Genomic DNA, 27,968 nt, shown 5'->3' with positions numbered 1-27,968 from the left:
AAAGAATGAGTCTACCACCATGAGAAAAAAAATTTATTTATGAAAATCTTAAGCAGTACAAAACTCAGAAACTTCACTTAGGTGCAACATGGATATGATACTAAGCAACGTTAGTCCTTCCCATAAATTGAATAAGATTTAGGTTTGACAGAGCATAGTAATCCTTAAAGTAGCACTCCTCAAATTGCAGTATGGCCCTGTGTATTTTTAAATAAGTAAGGCTAGAATGAGCTATAGTTTTTAAGAATCTATTGAATGACGGATGGTAATTACATGAAGTGATCTGAACAAAGGTGCACATAAGCTTGAGCACAACTCTTCACATAGGTAAAATACTGATGCCATAATCGACCCACATGGCCCACAGATTCACTAAGACTACTAGATTCTCTAGAGGATGAAGTGATGGTTTTTCCCAGCTTACAGTATTCATAACACGTTATCGTTCAACTTCTATTAAAGCCTGTGGTACAACTAGCTACCATCAGGTAAATGCTTTTGCCTAGAAGAGAACTGCAGTTTTGTTCATGTTAGTGCCAGCAGAGGGAATTTGACATTAAAAATTTGGTCAAAAATCTATAGAAAACTGAATTGTACAGGGACTTAGGTTAAAAACATTTTGCAGAATTTGTGAGCTTTAAGGTAATAACATCTTTTCAGAGTAGCATGTGAGGAACCTACCAACACAACACATTATAAACAAAGAGCAGAAAAAGATCTCGACTAAAGTGAGGACAGTATGAAAATATTTACAAAACAAAAAGGTTCAGAATAAAGGAATATTTACAGAATGCTAAAAAGCTATTAATCTGCAGCCATAATGAGGCCCCTCCGAGCTCCCAAAACCTTTGTTTTCTTCTCCTTTCGTGCTTGCTCATGTTTCTTCCGTTGCTCCTCCCTAAGAGGGACAGGTACACGTTAGGTTCTAGTGAGGCTGCACAACAGACCACTTCAAAGCACTTGTTGTTAGACTAACGTCCAAACTTAAAACGACATCTAGCACACTTGGAGGATACTCACAGGACACTGCCCTATCTGGTGTCCCTGTGATGGAAGCCACACTTGTAAATCACTGTCTTGTTAAAGGACTGGAAATTGGTGTTTTCCTTTTCATCTTAATGCAGATAAGATGGTCAAACAAGGAACTGGAACCAGAGGCACCTTGGTGATTGACTCTGACCCTTATAGTTGTTGTTTTAAATGAAGTCTCTACCTCAAAGTCAAAGGTCAAGCTCAAAATTACAGTCTAGTGAAAATGCTAGAACTAGGAACTAGGGTCTACTGACTTAAGCTACTATGTTTTTCTGAAAGGGATTGGGGTGGGGGGGGAAGCCCAGGATCATGTTAATGATCTTAATAGCAAATATAGTTAGTAAAGGTCTTGATGGCAGCTGAATATAGGCAAGTGAAATGACAGGTACCATATGTCAGGAGGGTTTCATGCAGGGAATCGACATAGCCAAGATCAGCTGTAGCTCAGGGTGAGCTCTGGCTTGAACTTGGTTTTCATGCAGAAGAAAGTCTAAGGACCATCCCGGGGTTTCCCCTGGGTAGGGCGTTGAAACCGAGGTTTCGCTGGGAGTGAGGAATTTACATCCACCTGCACACCTAGGTACCCTGGGCACTTGGATTGTGTCTGGAGGGGTATCCAGGTGCATTGTGTGGGCAGGTAGGTCACATAAGGGCCATACTCTGAATCTGGGTCCTCTTCTGAATCACCATCACCTGTAGAGCTTCCCAAACAATGCAGAAGCTTGGGCCCCACCTCAAACCCGTTGTGTAGAACCCATTGTGGTGCGGCCTAGGCACATGTACTTATAGAAAGTTCTATATGTGATTGCACTTCTAGCCTCTTTAAACACCACTTATTGAGACTCGCTATCCCTCAAAGGCTCTGCTTTTATATACAGTCTTTCAAAATTAAAAGACTTATAGAACTGGGTAATTATGTACTCACCTGGTCTGGAGACAAGGCTGTTTGTAAGTTTTCTTACGGAAGCTAACTCTGTTTACATGCTCGTTATTTTCTTTAGATGATCCCCATGGTTTCAGTTTTCCTAGTTTAGAACAGAGACAAGGACAGATTTATGACGGTTCTTGTATTTATCTTCCCAGTTTGGTTCATCTATGGCTACTTACTTGCTATCACCATTTTTACTTTTTAATAGACATTTGCCAGTATAAGTCTATTAATTTCAACTTCATATTCCAGATATAAACCACATTTTTTTCTCTGAAAAAAAATATGTGTTCTACTTTTTAATCCTTGGAAAGTCACAGGAAAAATCCTAATACTGAAAAAGTCCAACAACTCTTCTTTAGCACATTAAAAGAAGCCATCACAACCAAGTAGTTTATCCCAAGGTTGCATTAGGTATTATGTTTAATATAAAAGTAGCATTTCACCTGTGCAGTTTGCTATTACTGTTATCTATTAAATGCATTTGGGATAGAAGGAGTAGGAATATTTTGTTGGCTTCAGAATTTGGACCAAATTTCCAGATGTTTACGTATTGCTGTAGTTTATGACTTACTTCCGAGTACCAGTGATTGTCATTGGTGGTATTGCCCATTTTATAAAACTCACTTTCACACCCCTTGCATCATTTAATTACCAACATTTGAAGTAGTACTCATTTTCCCTTCCATAAAGGAACTAAGTAACTTGTCTTGGATATGAACATAAGAAGCACAGATGAAGTTCTCATCCCGATTTTCTGCTGTCAGTCCAAGTTAGTGGTGGGCACAGTCATTCCTGCCACAGATACTTTTTGAGCAGCTGGTATGTGCCAGGGACTGTTGTAGGTGTTGAGGACACAGCAGTGAAACAAGCAATCAAACACCCTTGCTGTCCTGGGCTTCCATTCCAGTGCTAGAGGTAGGTGGCAGTCAAGTCACATAATATTAGGTGGTACCACATGCTAGGAAGAAATGTAAAACAGGATGAGGAGTAAAGAGTGTGGAAGGAGGGAAGGAGGGCAGGGAGGAAAGGCCTGAGTTGGTGACAGCTGAGTACATGCCCCATTGAGATGAGGGAGCAGCTATGCAAAGGTCTGCGGGAATAGCATGTATTCCAGCTGGAGCAGAGGGATAACAAGTTCAAAGACCTGGAGGTGGGAATAAGCTGGGTGTGTTTGAGGAGTTGAAACACCTGTGTGTTTGGCACAAAGTCAGGGAAGGGAGGAGGCGACGACTGAACTGGGGAGAGAGATGGGAAACCTTAGGAGGTTCTGAGCAAGGCAGTGATGTGCTCTGGTTTGTTTCTAAGATTGCAGTGGGGTAGAGAGGCTATTCTAGAAGCCTGGGTTAGAGATGATGATGACCTCGACCAAGTGGATTAAAGATCTCTTTCAAAGGTAGAGGCGAAAGGACTAGCTGAGGGGCAGGATATGGGGTCTGAGAGAGACTGGGGAGCCAAAGAGGACCGCTAGGTTTCTGCCATTGCCAAATATGAGAAAACTTGGGGAGAAAAAAATGGGGTGTGTGACAAAAGATTTTTACCAGTTTAGTTGACTCTCACTGCTAAATAAGATTTTTGTTTTAATTATATTTGTTATATTGACATTAGTAAGTTAGAGACAAACACTGTTACATAAACATGATTCTTTGTTTTAAAGTAATTCCAAAAGTACTGAAAGATGGATCACATTAAGTATTGATATTTTAAATAGATATAAGGTTACTTTAATATATGCCCAAGAGTGACATCTGGCCAATAAATTTCCCAGGTTGTTGGACTGGTGGTTCCCAGCCAGCCTGGGATCCTTTGAAAGCTATAAAGAGACCATTCATTTACCTACAGGCTAACTTCTCTAAGTTTCTTGATTTTGGCTGAAATTTTATTAATTTTTTATAGTAATACTGATTAGAAACTATGTCGTTGATTAACAAAAAAATTAAGTGGAATCAATTATTTAGTATTTAATGGACATTCTTTTTAATTATGGGTCATAGGGATGTGGGGGCAGGAATGGCTGTGGTCACGTACTGCTGCCACTGTCACTAGAATTTTTACATCCTCAGATGCAGAGTTGGTTAATCTTATGTCATCGCATGTCTTGTACCTCAAAACATCCCCACATACCTTTGTGTGGCTCATAGCTGAGGGGACGAGACAGACTTGCTTTGAGATCAAACACTGGTTTCCTATGGGAGACTGGAGTCTGTGCTGCTTCAGCCATGAACTTGAAAGGGGTAACAACTAAAAAAAGCCAACACAGAAAACCCAAGAGTTTAATTAGAAAAAAAAAAAACTTGCTATCCTGTTATAGTTTATTAAAGTATCATTCTCGATCTTAGAAATATAATCTATATGAACAGTCTGAATCAGATGGAGGGTTAAAAAGGAGAAAAGGGGAGGAAAGAATAACTGAGGAGAGCTAACCACTGAGATTTGTTTCCTGTTTATTAGCAGCTCCCCAACTAGTCTAAACATTATGACATTTTCTAGGACCCTCAAGAAGTTTAGAATCCTGTTTGAAGAATTAACTGGGTAATTTTTCAGGCCATTTCCCTGATATTAAGTATCCTTCTTAAAAATGATATATTATTAATAGTAACATTTTCATTAACACAGATGTAAGCCTGCAGGAACCTAATCACATTAGAACCTAATCACAGGAAAACATTCATGGCTCTGGTTGTTATTAAGAAAGGCTGTTATTTAAGAATGAAATTTTGTACCATAAAAGTTAAAAATACACCAGGATGGTATAATTCAGTAAGCCAAATTTTTGCTACAGTGGGGCACCATATATCTGGCACACATTTTATAATCCTTTCCGCTCACAGGCTGCACTCAGGCCATTGTCAAATGTTAGCACGTGCCTATATGTGATCTAGCAGCCAGGATCTAGGACGATCTAGTTAAACATAACAGAAAAGCACAAAATGCCTATGCGTAAGCTACCCCATTGTATCAGTATAAAGTGGTGGGAGGGAGGGGAGCAATGGGGCGGTCACAGTGCTGATGAGCGTGTAAATTGGTACAATTCAACCGGTGCACTAAATGTCTACATACCCTTCTCATCAGCAGCCCCACCCCAGGTCTAGAGAAACTCTTGCACATTGTACAGGAGACATGTTCAAGAGTGGTCATAGCTACACCATACGTAAGGAAAGTTGGAAATACTCACATGTCCACAAGCAGTAAAACTAAAATTGAAATAACTATTTAATTGATAATTGAAATTAACCATACCAGTGAAAATGAATGAACTTTAGCTCATTTCTCAACAGGACGATTCTTGAAACATTATGCTGAGTGCATAAAGCAAATCACAGGGAAAAAAAATCATAGCTTGATTTTGTTTCTATAAAATTCATATTTGATAATTGGGGGGAAAAATCCAATCCTAACTGGGCACACCCCTGATTTACTTAGAGGAGAAAGCTCAGAATATGGTAAACCTTTCATTTCTGCCTCCTGTCTTTATCTGTGAGCATGTGTGAGCCCTTTCTCATTATAAGGCAGGTGGCTACTGCTCAGTGAGCCCAGGCAGCGTAGTGCTCTTTGTAAAATGACAGTGTCATACCTTAGGCAAGCCCACTCTCCATCTTTCAGCACTCCCCTCTGCCCCTTTCTTCCCATCCTACAGGATGACCTAGAATGTTCCATGGAATGTTTGTTTGCTGGTCTAGTTAAGGTTTAGGGTGGGAATGAGAGCGGAGGAATCATATAAACTTACTATTCCCACCTCTGGATTCTTGAAATTTCATTGTCAGTCTCACTATTCAATTTAGGTCTCTAAGGCATGAAGAAATCCTCAAGCAGAGTCCCCACACTGATTATTACCAACAACAATCCTCTCCTCTAGTCTGAAGAGCCTGCTAGATTCCTCTAGTGTCAGGGAACCTGACAATCCTTTCTGTGTAATCAAGGCTCTCGACTGACATATTCAATAGGACTCTCAGGAGAATCTTGACGTACTCAGTTTGAATACAGGCCTCAACCTGTACTGTGATACTGTTTTAAACCTTCACACGGCTATTACAGTTCTTTTGAAAACTGCCTGGTCCTTGTAGATGATGATGAAGTACACAGTGGTTACAAGAGGATCTAGCTGGCTTATGCTGGCTAACCCAGGGTACTAGTCACCAGTGTAGCACTTAGTCCAGGAACTCTGGAATCCTGTTAGTTTCAGAGTCCTGCAGGACCGTTCAGAGGCTGGAATGAATACCGTGACCCTCCTAATCCATTCCTGAGTCCAAGAAGGGGCTGAATGCTCCTCAGGGAGGGTCACCATCTCAGAACTCCTTCGGACAGGATGGAGTCCTCAGGCAGATAGTTTTTCGTTTGTGTCTCTGGCTTTTCCCTCACCAGTATAAATGAAAAAAATGCTATGGTGAAATGTTTGCTTTTGATTTTATAGATACGCAGAGGCTTTAAGGAAACAGATATACTTAATAATTTTAGGAAGTTACATGGCTTAGAGATGAACCAAAAGTTTTCTTGTTTTCATTTTTTTTTTTTTACCTGCAACAGAATCCCCCTTTGTGGTCTTTAACTTGTGTGTCCCAAGCACAGCCTGGTCTTTTGGGGTACTTCCAGATATGGTCACATGTGGAGACTTTCTGGCCGGAGTCTTGGTTAGTGAACGCTTATGCTCATTATCTTTAGTAGTGGCTGAAAATCTAAATAGGACGGTGGAGTACAAGACATTGAGTAACTTGCATCAAGCTTATAAACAAAAGCTTTTCCATCACTAAGCAGTGAAAGGGCCTCAATAAATACTGTTACACAAATGAACCTCTTTTGCAGAATAGACGTGGTCTTAAAACCCTGATGCTAATCATTTATCAACTTTGGCTATTTGTAAAATATGGCTTTGTATTCTCTTCTCTCCCAGTCTTGGCTAACGATGATCGTACAAGGCAGAGCTCGAAAGAGATGCCCACAGGCCTCAAGTTATAATTTAGGAGGTGCTCGAAGAAGCTCCCCTTATTTCTCCTCTTCTTGGTGATGGCAAGTCAGAGGGAACAGGAGACTGCTGTGCCAAGTGAGTGGTAAGAACAGATCTTACATCTCATCAGAAGAGTATCATTCATTTGAATGGCACATAAGCCTATTCTCTACTCATAGCAAACTGCCATAAATGAATTTCATTGGTTATCTGATGCACAGTTTCCCTACATTTTAACATCTCTGAAATTGGGATGTGTTTTACACCTTATAACATGTCATAGTTAGCTGGCAGTGACTATTCTAACGGGTTCATAAAATAATGGTAAGTCTTCAGTTGATGGTATCTTAGGTTTAATGAAAATCTAGTAATGACAGATAGAAAATATACAAAGGGTTTGTGGCGGAGCGTTAACAGAAGGGGACTTCTGGCCTTACAACTAAAGATTTGATGCTGATCCTGAATCAACACCCAAAATTACCAAAGGCTACAACAGAGTAAAAAAAACTGGATGTGCGAGGACAGACGGTGTGAAGTCCAGGCTGTTCTGTACACTGCAATGAAACGAGGGCTGACGCCTGACCATGGTGTTCTTAAATAGTGTTAAATACAATCAGAACTGCCAACTATAGGTACCTCATATTCCCAGCTAACTCAATAAATAGAACTCCAAACTTCAGAGTGTTTTTAAGATGTAGAAACTATGTCAGATAATTGTACATGTTGGGGAAGTGTTACCATGCACCAGCTCTATTAGATGCTGCAAGTGCCCTTAAAAAAGGAGAATACAATTTGGGGGAGAGTCATAGTTGAGGGCTACCCTGCTGTCCGGAAAGGTACAAGAAAACAGGGCTCAATGGAGTATGATATAGCTATGATACTGGAGTACCCGTTGTGCTATATAGTATCTATACTTTAGGACGAGTCCACTTTTTAGTTCACTGCATTGAGAGATTTTCTGTAGGGCTTTAGCTTCAACTTTAAGTCAATGGAAAATTTCTCTTTACATATCTTTGCAGGCATACATTAAACCAATAAAATGAAAAAATATCCATATATACCTTATTTTCTATCTTTAATTATGAATCAAATGTAAGCTTAGGAAAGTTGGATGAAACAAGAAAACCAAATACAACTTTAAAAAGATCAGAACTTATAAAGCCATTTACTGATTTTTCTCTGTTCCAATCCTCATTCTTGTTCTTGCTCATCAACCTGAAAACATGTTTGACGTAGTCCCTGTGACGTGTACTAGAAGATATACAGCTCTGAGCCCTTGTCCTCGGTCACATTTTGGAGCTCCGCTTTACCTGACATTCATTTTAGTTGCCGAGAGAGTGGAGCGCTTGACCGTCCCCTTCACACACGAGGTGCTCCGACTTGCAGCGCCCCGCGACTGGCCTTGAGAGCGCCGCTGGCTTGTGGGGGTACAAGCCACAGAGAGTCTTCCTTGGACACCAACTGGAGTTGTCACCACTCCCTTCGTGACGAGCTGCTTCTGAACAAAGGGAAATGCACTGTTGAAGCTTGGTCTCTTAATATTGTCTTTCTGGCAAAGTGCAGAAGAGCACCCATATTTATCCTTGTTTCATCCCCACTACCTCATCCTATCCTACCTGCCTGGCAGGTTTGGCAGTTCCCTACACCTGTGTCGCTATGGTGACTGACTGAAGAGTAACGTTTGGTTGTGCTGAGTAATGTGGTACAGAAAGCCTTTCTCAGATCCCACGTACCCATGGTAGTTTTTAACTAGAGAAAGAACGTGGCTTAAACAGTCCCGTGTGGCCAGAGAGGGAGAATAACTAGGTTCTCTAGTGGACACACGGTAACTTTGAGAGCACGACATGCGGTTTATTAAATATGAACTCAAAGAAGAACCTATTATATAATTAGCATGTGGAATCTACGAGTAATTCCACCCCTACCTGTCCCCTCTACCCCCAACAGCTTTTAAAATTTCTTTGGGGGTGGAGGGGAAACAACTAAAGAAAAGAAGGGAGGGAGGGAAATGCTTTCTTTGAAATGGCTGGAAAGAGTTCCACTTGGGTTATTTTTTTAGATACTGTCAAGGCACAAAGAATAATTGAATGGTTTGCTATCATCAGGCTAAGCTCTGCTGCAAGCAGAAGAAATCTAACTTCATTACTTGACAGCAGAGGAGGACTACTGAAACTGACAACGTAAAGCCAAAAGATAAAAAATTCAATTATATCCTATGAAATACGAACAACTAGAGAATTATGTTAACTTCTCATCTGACATACAGAGGAGATTCTAATGTTGAGACAAATTTAAAACTAAAATATTTGGTAAATACACATCTTTACCGTAAGAGAACCCAAGTTAGATGTATTAAGCATGTTATATTTAATCTCACCTTTTATGCCTTCTCTCTCTTCCCTAAAATTCCCCGTGCCACACTGCGTCTCCTCGCAGTTCACACTTGGTGACAGGACCATCAACTCTACATCTCTGTTCGAGTACCTTATAATGTATCAGTGATTTTACTTGCACTGAGTACCAATCATTTTGACTTTTTTTCACATACAACATTATACTGCTGACACTAGTAGTATTAATTCATTTTGTTAGCAATGTAATCAATTCCTCCCTTTCTTTTAGCAATAAAAATCTTGTTCTAACAAAGCAAAGAGCTCAATCATATCAGATCATACACAAAAATAAAAATGTGGGTTAAAGATTAGGGAAAAATAATAAAAGCAATAAAAATAAATTAAAGAGCATATTTTTATAATCTTGGGACAGGGAGCACATGAGAAAAAATTCAGAGCCTTCAAAGGAAAAGTTGGATAGATTTAACTAAAAACAAAAGCACCTTCCACAAGGTAAAAGACACTATTAATATAGTTATAAGATAAACTGTGGGAAAATATTTGTAACATATGTATCATTAATATAGATTCATGGCTCATAAATATGCAAAAATTAAGAAAAAGCAAATTCAGAGAAACAGCCAATTATAACATATGAAGATATATAACATACAAACAGCATGTAACTGAATCAAAGAAATGTCAATTCAATTGGGATTTTTTCATATTATCAAAGATTAAAAATTTTGATCATTCCCATTGTTAACAAAGTAAACAGCCATCTCTGGGACACAAGCTTTCTGATCTTTGTAGAGAGATATTTGGCAACCAAATTAAACAGGTCTTCCTTCTCTGATCATGAAAGTCAAGGAGAGACTGGTCACGGGCAGGATGATTTTCTCTAAGATCTTGGCTCATTTATCACTGTCTATCACTATCCAAATGACTAATCCCAAAACATGTCAACTGTCAAGAAAACTTCATCTCAACTATGGCAAAGTCACTGAAACTGTTTTTATTCTCCAGTCTCCAGGTAGGTCATACCAAATAACGCATCTGATTGGCCAGTTTCTTAAATAATGAGTGGGGTGGGATTTTAGAACTCATTCAGATGGGGCTGTCACTAAAAAAATAAGATAAGCTACTCATTTATTCAACACATCTTCAAGGATACACTCAAGTTTATGGTTGAGGCAGTTGTTCTGCCCTTAACTTTTACCTGGAAATTTTTTTTTTTTAAATTAAAGTTTGTTGGGGTGACAATTGTTAGTGAAGTTACATAGATTTCAGGTGTACAATTCTGTATTACATCATCTGTAAATCCCATTGTGTGTTCACCACCCAGAGTCAGTTCTCTTTCCCTCACCATATATTTGATCCTTACCCGGAAAATTAATTCATCAATATTATGTAGTACAGAAAGCTTGATTTTCAGTCAAGTACTTAAGTAGACCCAGCGTCATGATAAGCAAGATGAGTGGCCCTGCTTCCAGGCATATCTGCAGCTAGCTCATGCCTATGTAAAAAAGGAAGCCAAATGCCGACTTTCTATAAAGTGTCAGCATAGGCCTGTTGCGCCAGTATTCAACTGGGAATGTGGTGATACCCATTCCTAGCTAATATTTAAGAAAGTCTCATTATGGGCATCCCAATGATCTCCTGTCTGAATTCTCCACCCTTGTGGTTAGATAAGCATGAAAGAATGGAGATGTTTAATGCCAGGACTTGGCTTTGGCGCTGTTTGCTAGAAGGTTGACAAACAGTGTCTTCAAGTGTGATAACAGTGGTTTTATAAATACTGTTTAAATGAATGTTTATTATCCGAGACTAAGTTTCTCACTAAGAAGCTTGTTTTTTTTTTGTGTTTTTTTTTTTTTTAAATTATTTAGAACTTACCATCCAGTGCATTTCCTTACTGGCACTAGTATCAGAAAATTCAAAACTCAACCAAGTGAATGATATAATAAACAATGTACCTGCTAACAGTGGCATTTTCTGCCCTTTTAAAAACGACATTTATCGCTTCTCGGCCTTTTGGCTAAGATCAAGTGTAAAAACGACATTATACTGTTTTGCGTTGTGTGTAATACAATGAATTGCCTCAAATTCTTTTTGAGAAAGAGGCAGATTGTTATGTATTATTAAATTATAAAACAAATGTTTCCCGGCCCTCTATGTGGTAGCCCTTTAACACCAGATACCACGTAGGACAATAATATCAACTTTCTAGGATGTTATCAACTCACTACTCTGCTAACTCAACCTCGGGGTTGACTTCATCACCTTTTCTTACTTGAAGGGGCTTTGAGTCCAGTAGGACCTGGACTGAAGGCCTCCCAGGGAGCTCAGTTATCACTGGAAGCCTTTAAGTTAGCCACTGTTAGTCACCCCTTCCTCCTTTAGGTGCATGACAGGGAAAGAAGATGGCTTCAGCCAGGTATCAGTCCATCCTCAGCAAAAGTGGTAGGCACAGTGCCTGACTGTGGAAAAGAAAACTCGTTCCAACTTGGAATTGGTTCTATATAGTGAGGATTCACTCTTTTATCTGGAGGGTTATGAAAATTCTCATGGTGGGAAGTTAATTTTAGATAATGAAAATACATTAAACTCAAACAAATCCATTCCACTAATGTAGTGACGGAAAGCTAGCTGTGTTAACCATGGTGTATACACGGTATCAATGTTAACTTCAAATAGTTTATTCCCATTAAGAACATAATTACCTTCGGTTCATTAAGTAAATTGTGTTGTTCAAAATGTTTCTTTTTTCTCTCAAAATATTGATCAATTGACTCCATTTCCTTAAAACGAGCCTCATGAAGCTTCTTAAAGTCTAGAACGTTCCACAAAATATGAAAATTAATAACAAGACAAAATCCATTTATTTACCTGCCCTTTGTTTTCCTGTTAATATTTATTCTCTTCTTTGCATCCCTGCCATTCAATTTCAACATCATCTTTGCCAAAACTTTAACTTTAAAACATTTAGTTTTTGCAAACTCAGGGACAAAACATATTTATCTTAAAAAGTATCTTGCGACAACATGGATGGACCTAGAGGGTATTATGCTAAGTGAAATAAATCAGAGAAAGACAAATACCATATGATCTCACTTATATGTGGAATCTAAAAACCAAAATAAACAAACAATCAAAACAGAAACAAACTCATAGATACAGAGAACAAACTGATGATTGCCAGATGGGAGAGGGGTTGGGCGACTGGGTGAAAAAGGTGAAGGGAATAAGAAGTACAAATTGATAGTTACAAAATAGTTACTGGGATGTAAAAGTACAGCGTAGGGAATATACCATGTTTCCCCGAAAATAAGACCTAGCCGGACAATCAGCTCTAATGCATCTTTTGGAGCAAAAATTAATATAAGACCCAGTATTAATTATATATATTTTATTATATTATATTATACTATACTCGGTCTTATATTAAAATAAAACTGGGTCTTATATTAATTTTTGCTCCAAAAGACGCATTAGAGTTGATTGTCCGGCTAGGTCTTATTTTCGGGGAAACACGGTACTCAATAATATTCTAATAACTGTAAGATGCCAGATAGGATCACTTTGTAAGTTACATAAATGTCTAACCACTATGCTGTACACCTGAAACTAATATAATCTTGAATGTCAACTGTAACTGAAAAATAAAAAATGAAAGAAAATAAAACAAACTATCAAACATTCACCATCTCTCCGTTGTCCATTTCACTGCTAACTGGCATCTTTGTTTAGAGGATAAGAAAAGAATAACAGATTTGTCCTTTCCCCTCACCAATTAATCAAATGGCCTTACTTAATCACAAATTTGACATTTTAAAATGCATAGAAAGCTCTATGCCAAGCACAGGCAAACTTTTTCTGTAAAGAGGCAGATAGTAAATATTTTAGGCTTAGAGGCCATGAATGGTATGGCCTCTTATATTTCTTTTATACAACCCTTTGAAACAGTAAAAACCATTTTTAGCTTAAGGGTTCTAAGGCCAAGGCGGGCAGTAGTTTGCTGACCCCCCACTCTGTGCTCTTCTAATTAAGTATAATTAAGTATACAAATTTCTAATATATGCTGAGCAGCATTACAAGTACTATAAATATATAACAATCAACATTCTATGTGCCAGTCAATACGGAAGACAAATTACATGCTCAGAAATGGAGTCCCTTAGACTTATTATTAAAAAATGAAAAAAAAGGAAAGAAAAAAATTTATTACAAGATGGATATTATGCCAAGCACTTTGCAGACATTCAGTCTCAGATATTTACTGAATACCTGCTACATGCTAGAAGCTACCATGCTAGGAAATCAGAAGTGGAAAACCAGTCTCAATAAATCTATATGTCAACCTGATGAAACAGGCAGTAATTAAAGAAAATAAAACAAACTATCAAACATTCTATCAATCTCTCCATTGTCCATTTCACTGCTAACTGACATCTTTGTTTAGTCCAGAGGATAAGAAAAGAATAACATTTAAGAATAACCATTCTCACTTTCAACTGAGGAAGTGGATTTACTGAGGATAAGTACATTGCCCAAGGTCTGAGCTAGAAAATGACAGAACAAGGATGCCAGCCCCAGTTCCAGTATCCCAGCTTTTAAAATTGTGACAATACACTGCCTCTCCAACAGCAGCCCAAGGGGGACCAACCATCATGTTATGTTTCTTTGTGCACAAAACTTACTTGGAGTAGTACTTGCAGTTCTTTTAATTTTTCTAGATTTGGAAAATCCATCTGTGCAGAGAAACCGCTTTCTTTCTGAAGGTACCTTTGAATCTTCATTACCTGAGTCCGAAGATATAGAATTAATGAAAGATTTCAACAAAATTCTTCCCATTAAGAAATGTTTGAAAGTTAACAGGAAGCATATTCATGTGATGGGCTCTGCTAAGGTGGTGGGAGAAACTGCACATAAGAAGCACAAAGAATGAGCTACAGTATCACTAGTTTTAGCTCATATGCTTCAAGGAGGCGGAAATTTTATGCTTCCTGTATAGAAGTTATTTTCCAGAAATTTAAACATACTTTTTCAGAGCTTTTGCTATGAATATGTTATTTTTTAGAACTAGAATGACAGAAATCACATCATCCCACCAGCCTAAGAAACACCATTAGCATTTTGGAGTATTTCTTCAGGTCCTTTGCTTCTACACAGGCAGACCTCAGAGATACTGTTGGCTCGGTTCCAGACCACTCCAATAAAGCAAGTTGTAACCTTTTTGCTGGTGGAGGGTCTTGCCTTCAATATGCGGAAAAACAACGTCTGTGAAGTGCAATAAAGCTAAGCACAATAAAGCAAGGCGTACCTGTACTTGTTTTGTTTTTTAAATCCAGTTATCTTGGTGTGTATAAGGTTTACTATTTTCCCCCACCTATAATCATTTTCCACATTCTGTTATCTTTCTCAACTTGAGGCAATCTACTAAAAAACATGCAAGTGGGGTTTTCAAGAAATATCACTTATCAAGTCACCTATCCCTAAGGTTCCCTAATACATCCATAAAATAAGGCAAAAAGACTATTTGATAGAGCATATTTGATAGAGCAAGAGGAATTCCAGGGGCTTCTGCTTGGACCCTGCCTCTAAAACCATAGAACAGTTCCATGAAAAACAGGATATTTACAGACTCAGAGTCACTCCTCACAAGATACTATTACAAATGGAAAAATAGTAACTTTACAGAGGAGCAACTTAGCAGATACCACTATAGCCAGATGATGGGCGTTAACACGACCAGTCACAGGACAAACCAACATGGGTGCCTTCTGGGGTGCTGTCAGCATCACTGCACAAGATTATGGCCAAAACCATCACCACGCATTAGACAAACCAAGTCCAGGACCAAGAAACAACTGGCCTGTATTTAAAAATGTCAACATCCTGAAAGACAAAGGAAGACGAAGGAACTATTCCAGATTAAAGTAGACTAAACAAACATGACAATGAAATGCAAAGGATGAGCTCAGATCTTCCTTTGTTTTAAGGAACAAAATTGATAAAATTATTGGCATAATTGGATGAAAATATTGGAATAATTATTGAAATAATTGATGAAACTAAATACGGTGTATCTATAGATTAGATCAGCTGTTCTCATACTTCCTAGTCTCAGGATTCTTACGTACTTTCAAAAATTATTGAGGCTCCAAAGAATTTTTGTTCATGTACATTAGTTATTATCTATCAATGTGCCATATTAGGTACTAAGACATTCAAAAACATTTGATTCACTAAACATAATATGCCCATTAAAATGTTAACATAAATTTATGAAAAATGGCTAAAATTTCTAACAAAAATATTTAGTGGTTTTTTTTTTCTTCAATTTAATATTTGGCTTAATAAAAGGCAGCGGGATTATTTTATCTGTTTCTGCACACAACATGTTACCATGTTGTTTTGGTTGAAGTATATATGAAAACAAATCTTGCCACATACAGATATATGGTTGAAAGGGAAGAATATTTTAATAGCCTTTTCAGATAATTGTGGATTCTTCTCTGATACGACACTAAAACTTGACAAGTGGTAGTTTCTTAAAAGTTAGCTGCAGTGTGGAATATGAAGCCACATCAATAAACTTTTTGTATTCCGTACATTTGTGAGAGAAAGTCCTTGTGTTTTAAGAAATACACACCGAAGTATTTATTTAGGGTAAAGGGGCCCATATCTACAACTTACTCTCAAACAGTTCAGGAAAAAAAATGTATACAACACATATATGTGTGTATATAAATATAGATAAAGAGGAAAACATGTATTAACATTTGGGAAATTTAGATAAAAGATATATAGGAAATCGGTACTATTCTTATAACTTTAAGTGTGAAATTATGTCAAAATGAAGTTTTAAAAATTCTTCACAGCCTGTATTTCGTTAGGCAAACCTGGCTTAATGGGTCCACCCTCATTTTCTCCACACCATCAAAAAGGAGTCCCAGAGCGAAGTCTCCTTGATAAAATGGTTGGTGGAACAGCAACATTTGGAATTCCACCCTCAGCTTCTGACTGTCGTATTTCGTAACAACTTGCTCTAAATCGTGATTTTAAAATGGGTTTATGAGGCATATGCACCAAAATTACCTGGGGTGCTTATTAAAAACAGCAGACTCCCAGGCTCACCTGAGACCTACTGAATCAGAACTTCGACCTCCTAGAGGTAGATTTAGTAAGACACACAAAATTCTGGGGAAAATGGGAAGGTTCAGCATTAGAATTTCTGCATTTAACTCTATGGTGGACACTAGAATGGATCACCTTCTACCTTGATCCCCTCAGGCAAGCCTCAGGTGCCCAGACAGATTGGCTGGGGTGAAATGAACACTGAGACACTGCTGTAATTGGCAGGCTTCCTGAGGAATGAAATCAGAAAGCACCAGGTCCTGTTAGGTGTGGGGGAATTGAAATTTTCTGGTGTGCATGAAACAAACTATTAGTTGAGAAAGTTTAGGGAAGAGGTTTTTAGGGAGTTAGAGACTAAGAAGAGAATGCATTTATCATAATAAAAAAGGCCACACCACTGGGACTTTGCAGCCCCCTTTTGACTGCCCTGGTTGAACAGGCAAACATGTCTTTTTGTACCTGTCTCTGGAGTCAGCCAGGAGCTACTGGACAAAATGCAGGCTCTCCTCATTACTGAGTAGACATCAACTTTCCTAAACGTCCAACTACCATTTATTCTGGTTTCTCAAGTTACTAAAGATGACCTGATGGCCTACTGTATTTGCTTCTAACTTTTGCTTTAATTGCCAAATCCTTAAAAGTTATAATGATGTTATGGGTTGAACTGTGTCCACCCCTCCCCCTGCCCTCAATATATGCTATAGCCTTAACGTCTAGTAACTTTGATATAACCTTATTCAGAAATAGGGTCTTTGCAGATGTAATCAAGTGAAGGGGAGGTCATTAGGATGGACCCTAAGCCAATATGACGGGTGTCTTTTCAAGAAGACAATGTAAAGAAAGAGACACACAGGGAAAATGCCATGTAATGAGAGAGGCAGAGATTTAGAGCAATGCAGCTACAAACCAAGAAACGCCAAGGGTCAAGAGCCACCACCAGAAGGTAGAGGCCAGGAAGGAGTCTACCCAGAGTCTCAGGAGGATGGCCCTACCGACACCTTGATTTCAGAATTCCAGCCTCCAGAACTGTGAGAAAATAAACCTGTTCTTTTAAGTTGCCCAGTTTGTCGCACTTTGTTATGGCAACCCTAGGAGATGGAGTTATGGCTACTGTAGCAATTTTGGATATATATATATATATATATATATATATATATATATATATGCTGTTTAGTAACTTGGCATAGCATTTATCCCACTTTTTCCCAAGGACACTGCATTCTCACCTCCTTGGCTCTCATCTGGTGGAGAAGGAACTTCTGCTACAGTTTTGAGGCCCTGGTTTTCCCACATTTCTTGATTCTGGAACTCAGCTGGATCACTTGTTTGTACCTCTGAATGTTCCTGCTACAAATTTTAAAAGGAAATGATTTAAATGATAAATAAGAAGTGACATATTTGAAAGTCACTAAGAGTAGATCTTAAACGTCCTCATTACAAGAAAAAAATTTTTGTAACTGTATGGTTATGGGTGTTAACTAGACTTACTGTGGTGGTCCTTTTGCAATATATACAAACATCGAATTACTGGGCTGTACACCTGAAACTAATGTTACATGTCAATTATACCTCAATCAAAAAATATACCACTAAAACACTATTGGCCAAAGTTAAAAAAAACACGAAAAAATTTTAAAAACATTGCTTATAGTCAGATATTTAAAGAAAAATAGAAATAAGTAATCACTGCCTCCCAAAGATAGGTATCAAACCGAGGGGGAAAAGAAGTTAAAGGTGAAAAGGAGAGTAAGATTTTTGAGTGGCAGATCTGGCTCTCTTCCTCACCAAGTGTCATGAAAGTATGATTTGGGGACTAGGAGATACAAGGGACCATGGCAAGATTGGCTCTCTTAGGGATGAGAAACTAACACTAAGAGACCCAGATAGGCTAACGACGAGAGACTGTACAAAGCTAGAACATAAGTATGAGGACCACGTATTGTAAAAGTTACGTTTGAATGAAAAGATAATAAAACCAGAGCGCTCTCAAAGCAAGTGAGGGAAACCCCTGGAATCACATGTCTACTCTGCTGAAAGACTAAGAAAAGCGTGACTGCCAGGTCTGGCAAGCTAGGAAAAATTTTAAAAAGTGCTATTTGATGTTGGTTTCTCTTTCCTTCTTACCTACTACACCTCACTTAAGTAAACACTTAACGAAGGTTTGTATTTCTTCAACAAGTATTTCATTTGTGCTTAACACTTAGTGAACGTTTCCCGAGGGCCAGCGCCCAGGGGGTGATGACGAGCAGCCTAGACTCGGGTCTTTGCGTTCAGGGAGCTTATAGCACACAGCGTTTACCACCACCTGGTATCAGAAGGGAATTAAAACTAAGTTCCCTAAGTATATACCAATTTTGACACAGGTGGTGGCTCGTTTTCAGTTTGCACACTTCCATTCATCTGAGAGTCAGGATTCCTGTGGACAGTCTTGCGCCTTCTCATTTTGGTGACGTGGCCGGCCGGCTCCCCCTCAGCTTGTTCCTGGCTGCTAACATGCATCTCGGTCTCATCACAAGAGGATGCAGAAGTTTGACTTTCATCCTGAAAAGAGAGACATTAATCTGCCATGTCCTGTGTATGTTCTATGTATATGTGTGATAATGCTCAGAAAGAATCAGCATTTAAACAGAATAAAAAACATATTACATACGTAAAATAGTTTTAAAATGCTCTAGCACTAAATTATAGACAAGGATAAGAATTACAGAGTATTCAAAAAGAAACAATCACATTTAATAACCCAAGCTAAAAAAAACTAGGTTAGGAAAGCATTCAAAGTTATCTTAGTGTGAGTAAATAAGCAAATTATTAAAAGTTCATTCATTTATTGAAGATACACTATATGCTAGGCATATGCTATAACTGATAATAATTACAGCTAATACAACTTTATTGGACTAAGTACTAATATTACCCACAGTTCACAGATGGGGAAACTGAGGCTTAGAGAGTCCAAAGTAACTTGTCGAAGATCAAAATAAGAGTACGGTAAGAAGGGTACTTGAAGTATCAAACTAATGTAAAGCTACATTATCGAAACAGTGTGGTACATGTACCAGAACATTCCAAACAGACTGTTTATATAAGAAATCATTGTATGACAATGGTTGTGCGTCATATTTGTGGGGGAAAGTTGGATTCATTTAACACATGATGCTGAGAAACTGTTTTCAATGTTTTTTTGTGGTAAAGGGGCAATGAAACGTGACCATTCTCTCACACCAGAATGAAATCTGGATGGATGAAAGATTTAAATGTAAAAGGTAAAACTATAAAAGCACTAGGAAAAAATAAATGACTATATTATCATGGGTGTGAGGAAGCCTTTCTTACCTAGCGACTATAAAGGAAAGGCTTTGCTTGTTTTTGGTGTTTCTGGAATTTTTTAATACAAAAATTCTAATGTTTTGAAATAAACTAATACATACATGTGCCTTAAAAATCAAATACTAAAGAGATTATAAAGGAAAGTAATTGGTTCTCTGCCTACCCTTCCTATTTCTAAGGCTTAATTTCAGGTGGTTACTTAGATGTCACTAGTGATTTGCTGATGAGATATTCATTTATATTTTCAATAGCTATTCTTAGTAGCTATCATGCTAAAATTTAGCTCATTTGTACCACTTTCATCTCCCATCTTCTTCCTAACAGAATAATACTTCAGTCATTCTATTAGTTACCTTTGCAGCTTTAAATATACTTAACACCTTGAAATCTTGTTCCACAACTATATACACCTACCTTGTAATCTGCAGATATTAGCATCCATATGTATTTCCCTTCACTTATTGTCCTCCCTTTATTTCTCAACTTCTGTGTTCTATTCTCTTTAAGTATCAAAGTAAACAGTATTTAAAGCCTGTTATGTAACCTTAATTGAATCATTTGTCTTATTTGTGTAGCTTGATTCTAAGAGTTTATAAATCAATAAGTTATTGTAGGGCTTTATTTTATTTTATATTTTTTAAAGCTTTTGTTTGTTTTCCTCTGTTTCCTTTAGGGTCATCTTTTTCTTTATCCTAAGTTCTCTCAAACTGCAGGCTTTCCTCAGATGTCTGTGACTGTTGGTCATCTATCATTTCAGAGCAAAAACCTCATTAAGAGCTTGAATGTGTGGGGGTGCTTGTTGTCTGGTGGGATCTGATCTACTAGGTTCCTTAGGTGTGGAGGAATCTATTGTGCTGGGGGGACCTTGGATGTCAGAAGGCAGAGGTCTTTGCTTAATAACCATTTAATTACGTACAGAGAAATCGTCTACTATTTTAGAGGGCAGTAGACACCCAGTACTCTGAACATGGAGGGAGGGGGGTAGACTGCTTTGTATCCTGACTTTCCAGTCCATTTCACTACGGTGCCTGGACCCCACCCTCTGAGAGCGATTTAGTTGGCCTGGGGTACGGTGCCTGGACCCCACCCTCTGAGAGTGATTTAGTTGGCCTGGGGTTTGGTGAGGCCTATATATCAGAATTTTTAAAAAGCTCCCCAAATGATACTCCCCTACAACCTGGGTTGAGAACCACAGTACAAAGTAAATGTGTTGGGAATGAAAGACTAAGGGGGCTCAGACAGGGGAAGGTTTTATTTAATCAGAGATGATATATTACAGTACTATATATGGTTCCAAGGGATATGAGGTCCAGGATATGCCCAAAGAAGTGGATGGCTGATGAATAGTAGAAATGAAAGTCACAGGAGTTAAGGAACCAGGAGGCAAGGATCGTAAGGGACATCCAGATGCATTCACCCAAAATAAGGTCAGGTCATAAGGCGATAAGGAAGACGAGACAATAAACACTGGAAAGCAACCAGGAGGTGAACAGGTGAGTAATGAGAACAGGTGAGCACAGCTTTCTACAAGACCGTAGAAAGATGCTCTCTGGATCCCACTTCCCAACGCCCTGGATAGTCATGATGAAGAAAGTGAAAAGAAACTTTCCACTATAGAAATGGTACCTCTGGGTTACACCACATATTGCTGGAATGTTAAAAAATTTTAAATGTTTATAACTTGGAATATAAAGAGTTATAGAAACTATAAAGACAGAGGAGAGGAAGTTCATGTTTTTATTTCCTTCATTTCCAGATATATAATGGATGCTCCCTGAGGCCCAGTTCCTTAAGGCCTTTCAACATTTTTCTCTATTTCACGTTAAGAATCCTGGCCCTAATGAAGCATTCATTGATCCATTTAGGTGTCATGACTTGTCCAAAATCTCTGGTGTGGGTCTACAGCAGCCATGACAACCCCTCCCATCAGCACTGGTTTATAGTTGACAAGTCACTTTCACAGTTATCACTTAATTTGATTCTCACACGAGTCAATTCAGCAGAGCAGATATTATTGTTATTTTATACAACAGGAAACTAAGAATCAAGGAGTTTGAGTTTTCTGAGGTCACACAAAGAGAAATGACAGAGCTGCTACTTAACCTGGACTTTTCAGATGTTGAATCCATTTCCCTTCCTAGGCATACCATGCAATCTCTTGTAACTTTTGGCATTTGTATCAAAGTTAACCTGTGCATTTGTATCAGGTCTTATTCAACAAATTACTGGAAGGCAGTTTTGCCATTTATAACAAATAGTTATTATGAAAGGAGTTACTATTTCCAATAATGACCTCGTTGGTAATAAATAGCATGTCTTAAAAGTCATCACTAATTGTGTTTCTCATTCATTAACTAAATATGATTGTTTTGCTGTTAAATAGGTGATAAAAAACCTTACCTGATTTTCGTTTTCTGTTCTTGCTTCCTGTTTAAGGTGGGCTTTCAAGGCTTTTAACAACTTGTCTGCCTGCAGAAAAGTTGAAGATCTTAGCAGTAAAACCAAAAATCAAATAAGCAAGACAGATATATTGAACATTTTCTCTTGTTCTTATATTCATATAAAGTCCTTTGGGTAGGTTCTGGGAATAGAATGATGTCCAAGACAGAACTGGTCTCTGCATTCACAGATTTCATAGCAGAGTGGAGAAGTCAGACAAGGAAAGAGGCAATGGCAATGCAGAGGGCTCAGTGCCAACACGAGGACGCTCAGGCTATTGTGAGAACATAATTGGGCTTGGCCACCAAGCTGGCCCACTAGCAGGTAAGTGGACATGCCAGTTCTAAGATAAAGACGTGATGGCTCTAGCTGCTGAGGTCTGAAGGACGAATAGGAGAGTGGGATGCAGGGAAAGGGTAAAGAAAGCATGGGAAGGAAACATGAGAGTGGAGTTTGAAGAACAGAAGTTCAGTGGGGCTGGAGTATGGCGCTATTGGAGGAAACTGTCAGGGAGAATGCTGGGAAAGTTGGCAGGGGCCTGATCCCATCATGCCTTGTAAGCCTCTTCAAATTTACCCTCAGGATAAAGGGCAGTCTCTGAAGAGTCTGCAGCGGGGGAGTGGTGACCAATTTTGCATTCCTCAGAAGGATCATGGCTGAACAATGTGCAGGATGCATTTGATGGGGGTAAGATGGAAGACAGGGAAACAGCTAGGTGGCTGTTGTAGGAAACCAGGGATGACTGGCCTGAACTAAAACAGGGCTGAGGCCGTACAAATGGATTCAAAACCTTCCTAGGAAGTAAAATCAGCATAAATATGGGGCTTGAGGAATAGGGAAACTTCATTATACCTGGATTTCTGGCTTGGGCAGCTGGTGGAACGTGGAGTGGGTCCCTAAGATGGGGAATGCCAAAGACGGGGCAGTCTTAGAGAGGAGGATGGTTACAGGGTCCTGGGGGACGGCAACTCCTAGTTTCTCTTCCCCCTCAGGAAACTACCTTCTTATTCCTTCCCGAAAAAGGAATGTGAATCGGCATCGTCATGTTTTCCTATGCTTAACGGGTCAAGCATATTGGTTGGGATGGTCAGCGAAGGCCTCTCTGAGGTAGTGACTTTTGAGCTGAGATGTGAACAAGAGGCAGCAGATGAAGATGTGAGGAAGGAGCATTCCAAGCCGAGGGACACCAGCTCAGGGGCCCTGAGATGGGTTGGTGAATGTGAAGGAAAGAAAGAAGGCACAGGTGAGCACCGGGGCAAGGAGGGCAGGAAGCTCAGACAGGTGACGAGAGCCTGGGCCAGCACTTACAGGTCAGTGAGCAGTATGGATTTCTTCCTCCTAACTTCTTACTGTAAAAAAATGTCAAGTCTATAGGAAAGTTGAAATGGTGTAGTAAACGCATTTATACTCCCCACCTAGATGCAACAATCGTTCTTATTGTCTCATATTTGCTTTCTCTATATATTAATATGTATTAGGTTGGTACAAAAGTAATTGCAGTTTAAAAGGTTAAAAATAATTGCAAAAACTGTAATTACTTTTGCACGAACCTAATATTTCTTGCCAAGCTATTTGCAAATAAGTTCCAGACATCATAATACTTTGCAACTAAATACATCAGCCACATCTCCTAAAAACAAGGGGATATTTTCCTACATAACCTCTATGTATTATCATACCTAGGAAAAATATTAATTTCCTAATATCTTCTGTATGATACCTAGCCCATAATTAATTTTCCTCAAATGTCTCCAATGTTAGCTGTTTTCTTTTAAAAAAATTTCCCTCCAAATCTGGCTCATGCCAAGTTTTTTCATATTACTTTTGGAGGAGTTCAGATTTTATTTTAGGTGTAAGGAACGTCATTGGAGGGCTCTGAGGAGGAAAAAATGACACACTCGAAGTTTCAAATAGCACCCAAGTACCAAGAGAATACTACTGTGAGGCAAGAGTAGCGGCAAGGAGAGCAATAGACAGGCGGAAGCAGGGTCAGAGGACGAGGGTGCTGTGGTCCAGCCCTGCGCACTGGACATGGTGCACAGAGGTCAGATGTCAAAGATACTTGGGAGGAAGAGCTGACCAGGATGGACGGGTGTGAGCGGTGAAGGAAGGAACGACAGTGATTTGAACCATTTACTGAGATTGGGATGAGATCTTAATTGTGGTGAAATGACAATGCTGTTGAAGATGCACTTAAACACATGAGTCAGCAGCTCAGGGGAGAGGTCCCATTGGAGAGGTGGATTTGGGAGTCATTAGGCCTAGATGAATTTAACATTATGAGAATGGATACGCTTCCCAAGGAAGAAAGCACAGTTAGAGAAAAGGCCAAGGAGAGAACAACTCTGGAGCACTCCACATTTAGAGATTTGGCAGAGAAAAAGAACCAGCAAAGGAGCCTAGGAAAAAGTGCTAGGAAGGCAGAAGAAAATGAAATCTGAAAGAAGTCTAGATAAGAAAGTGGTGTGAGCAGAAGGAAGTATTCAGTCACGCCAAACTCTGCTAATGGGCAGGTAAGGATAGAGACGCAGGGCACGGTGGCCTTGATAAGAACTGTTTCAGTGGAAAAAAAGAGAGAAATTGGACAGATGAAGGATGTGGGGTCAGGACAGGGTTTTTGTTTCTTTTTTTAAAGATGGGTGATATGAAGATTTGATTACATGCATACGGAAATGAGCCAGCAGAGTGGGAGAAATTGATGTAGGAGAGAGAAGATAATTGCAGAAGTATAACTAACAGTAGAGGAGGCAACAGATTTCCCAGCATAAACAGCAAGGCTGCCCTTTTACTGTAATAGGAGGGAGGCAGCCTAGGCGGGGACAGGTGAAGGCTGTCTAGAGGGTTTGTTGGTGAAAAGATGAGGTAATTCTCAGCTGATTCCATCTATTTTTTCCATGACCTATAAGGAAAAGTCATCAGGTGAGGGAAGGGAGCCAATCTGAGGCAAGAAGACATGAAATAACTGTCCTCAAAAATGGGAAAGTTAATGACTACCAAGGAAGTGTAGTAGAATCAAATGCTCCCTTTATGATTTATAGTCATAAATTTAAATTAACTTCAGTCAACAAACTCAGGTGATTTTTCTCCAGCCAGGATCAACTGGTTAGGTACAGGCAAAGATTAAGCACACAGCTGGGTTTAATCAGGCTTAGAGTTTTGCCAGGTGAGGGAGGGGAGCTGCAAGAAAGTGGAAATAGTGCCAGTCTTTGTAATCTAAGCTTGCAAGAAGGAAAGTGAGGGCATGAGTGAGAAAACGACCAGTGGCCATACAATAAATATTAGTAACTGACTCCTTCATTTTGCTTTATCATTAATAATAGAATCTCGAACGAAAGAGCTAATTCTCTCTAAATTTATTTAGAATGTTATCATACTGGTAAAATTTATTTAAATCTTATTGTTACATTTGAAAAAATAAATTAATAATTTCTTAGAGCGATTTACTCATTTTTGTTATGTAGCTGGAATTTTAAAAGCTCATTTGATTTAATAAGCTCCTGGGCTGTACCAACTGTAAATAATTTAAAACATTTTAATTATGGAAATTTTCAAACACATACAAAAGTAGAGAGAATAGTATAATGAACGCTCATGTATCTATCACCCAGTTTCAACAATTATCAACATTCGGCTGTTCTTACTTCATCTAGTCCCTTCTTTTTCTGAGTCTTTTATACCAAATCCCAGGCATCATAACATTTCACCTGTAAATACTAAGTAGGATGTACAAAGAGATAAGGATTAAAAAAGAGAGAAGCATACCACATACAATTGTCATACCCAACAAAATTAATAATAACCTTAATATAATTTAATACCTAGGCCAAGTTAAATTTTCTGTCCCAAAGGAGTCTTTTTATAATTGGTTATAATAAGGCTTTGTAGGACCAAATCTGTCTGGGAAATAGTACCTCTCAACAAATATTTGACACCTAATATGTGCCAGCCAGATATTGTGTGCTAGGCAGGCAATGGGGTCTGTAGCGGCAAATACTTCTCCACCTCTATGAAAACAGATGATTAATTGACCACCCCAGATCACGTGCCTCAAGAGACAGTGATAGGACTTTCAGAAAAAGATCTAAACTTGGCAATAGCCTTTTAGAGATCCAAATGGTTGTGGGGCCTTACTGTTAGCCAGAGCTCTGAATTCAGGTGGCAAGCCTCCACTGTAACCCTCTTGCTACCCTCCGGTGCATTATTCTAGTACTGCCAAAAAGTACTAGAATAGACTGCACAATTATTCATCATCTCCTGTGCAAAATGTACTGCACTTAGTGCTGTGAAGACTTCCAAGGTGGATGGATGAGATCCTCATTCAACTTTTAGTAGAGAAGATAACATACATAAACAACCAGAGTACAAGGTGTGGAAGGCTGTAAGTGCTCAAAGACACTACTTGAAATTAAGCTGTTTAAAAAGCACAGAGGGCTCCTGGGGTGGTAGGCCTGCGGCTAAGGGAATGAAGAGGGGATAGGACGAGGCAACATGTAAGTGATGACATTTCAGTTGGACTGTGAAGAGTAATTGGAAATTATTCATGTAGATAAAGAAGAGGGAGAAAGAAGGAGATCTGAGGCCAAAGGGTCAAAATTAGCAGACACAAAGATGGACAAAGGTACCAAGTGTTCAGGGATGCAGGACTGGATAAAAGATGCCAGCTAGATGACAAAAAGCCTAAGGGATTTAAGCTAATACCCTCTGTTTATGAAGTATTAGGGAACCATTGAACACCATAGCTCATAAATATCTCCAAAGACACTCCTTTATCAATCAGCCCTAACAGGTACCTGGACACTGATTATTTTGTTTAAGCCATTTAAAAACATTTGCGACGCCTGATTTTAGGCATTGGCTCAGTGTAAATACCACAACCAGCAGAACAAATATCCAGAGTATACATTAGCATTATGTGGGAAAATTCCATTAGACTCTAATACAGAACCCCAATCCCAAATTGAATCCCCACATTTACCCTCAACATTTTGCAGCCTCAGAGTCAAAGACTGTACTGGTGTGGAAACAGAACACTACCACAATAGTGATCAATAAATTAACGATCATACTAGATCAAGGCTGCATTATAGAAAATGTATCCACGGGGGTGGTCCCCAAATAAAGTAGCAAGAAATTTTGGACGCTATTACAATTTACATAACTGTGACTGTTTGGAATTTGCCAGAATCCAAGGCAATTATTTCCACGACTGCCAAACAATCGGGATTAGACCCAGCATTCCTTGAGGTTTCTGGGCCTGCATTTCGTAATTGATACCCTTATGTGAGCCCCCACAAAAATCAGCCTCAAAATAAGGTGAAGACTATGGCTCCCTTTCCGTCCAACTTTTGCAGAGTTGGAGGGACCCCCGTGAACCAAATCTACTGCCCCAGGGGCGGACTCGGTCCCTCCCCACCGCGTCTACCTAAGGCCGCGCAGTCCCTTCCCAACGCGTCTTCCCCCGCCCGCCACCGGCCCCGTACCCTCAGGTTAGCCCGTAGGCCCAGACTCTTGGCTAAGCTCTGCAGGTCACTGTACTTGAAGGAGTCCAGCTCCTCCAGCGACGGGACGGTCATCGCGATCCGCAATCCAGGCAACCCACGCACACTGTATAGATCCCGCAACCTCAGCAGGACGGTTCAAAACTCTGAAGCCACTGTAAACGTTTACCAAGCCACTTTTATAGACAGTTTAAATTAAGAATGCTACACTTCCATTGGTTAAAAAGGTCTTGAAGGCGGGGCTTCCTAGCGTTGACCAATAGAAGGGCTGATTCCCCTCCACATCAGATGCACGTTCTACCCCACCCCTCACCAAAGCTTAGGCGCGG

The 27,968-nt window shown here is 39.2% G+C and overlaps 1 protein-coding gene across 2 annotated transcripts; it reads right to left on the bottom strand.

Moving 5' to 3' along the window:
• Positions 1–18: 18 nt before the first annotated feature.
• Positions 19–27,816, bottom strand: NUSAP1 (nucleolar and spindle associated protein 1). 2 transcript variants are annotated; one of them, XM_074327897.2, is made up of 11 exons: positions 27,622–27,816; positions 22,103–22,171; positions 18,725–18,916; positions 17,602–17,722; positions 13,936–14,037; positions 11,959–12,068; positions 8,213–8,397; positions 6,476–6,633; positions 4,085–4,201; positions 1,958–2,057; positions 19–898 (listed from the first exon to the last, which is right to left on the bottom strand). In XM_074327897.2, exons 1-11 carry the CDS (start codon positions 27,712–27,714, stop codon positions 805–807), a joined length of 1,341 nt encoding a protein of 446 aa, XP_074183998.2. In that variant the 5' UTR covers positions 27,715–27,816; the 3' UTR covers positions 19–804. The 2 variants fall into 2 exon arrangements, with proteins under 2 accessions (XP_074183998.2, XP_019581011.3); XM_019725452.3 differs by having other exon boundaries at positions 8,213–8,400; positions 27,622–27,815.
• Between the last annotated feature and the right edge of the window lie 152 nt (positions 27,817–27,968).

Source organism: Rhinolophus sinicus, chromosome 3 (genome assembly GCF_057876585.1).
Source record: "Rhinolophus sinicus isolate RSI-liver-muscle chromosome 3, RSI-T2T, whole genome shotgun sequence".
NCBI lineage: Eukaryota > Metazoa > Chordata > Mammalia > Chiroptera > Rhinolophidae > Rhinolophus > Rhinolophus sinicus.
Note: the sequence above shows the minus strand (reverse complement) of the source record. Positions and strands in the feature narration are given on the sequence as shown.

Coding starts and splice junctions, on each gene's coding strand:
- NUSAP1 (XM_019725452.3), bottom strand. CDS start 27,714: ATGACCGTCCCGTCGCTGGAGGAGCTGGACTCCTTCAAGTACAGTGAC. Junction 14,038..17,601: donor ACCAGATGAGAGCCAAGGAG/GTGAGAATGCAG, acceptor CTTCGGACTCAG/GTAATGAAGATTCAAAGGTA. Junction 899..1,957: donor CAGCCTTGTCTCCAGACCAG/GTGAGTACATAA, acceptor TGTCCCTCTTAG/GGAGGAGCAACGGAAGAAAC.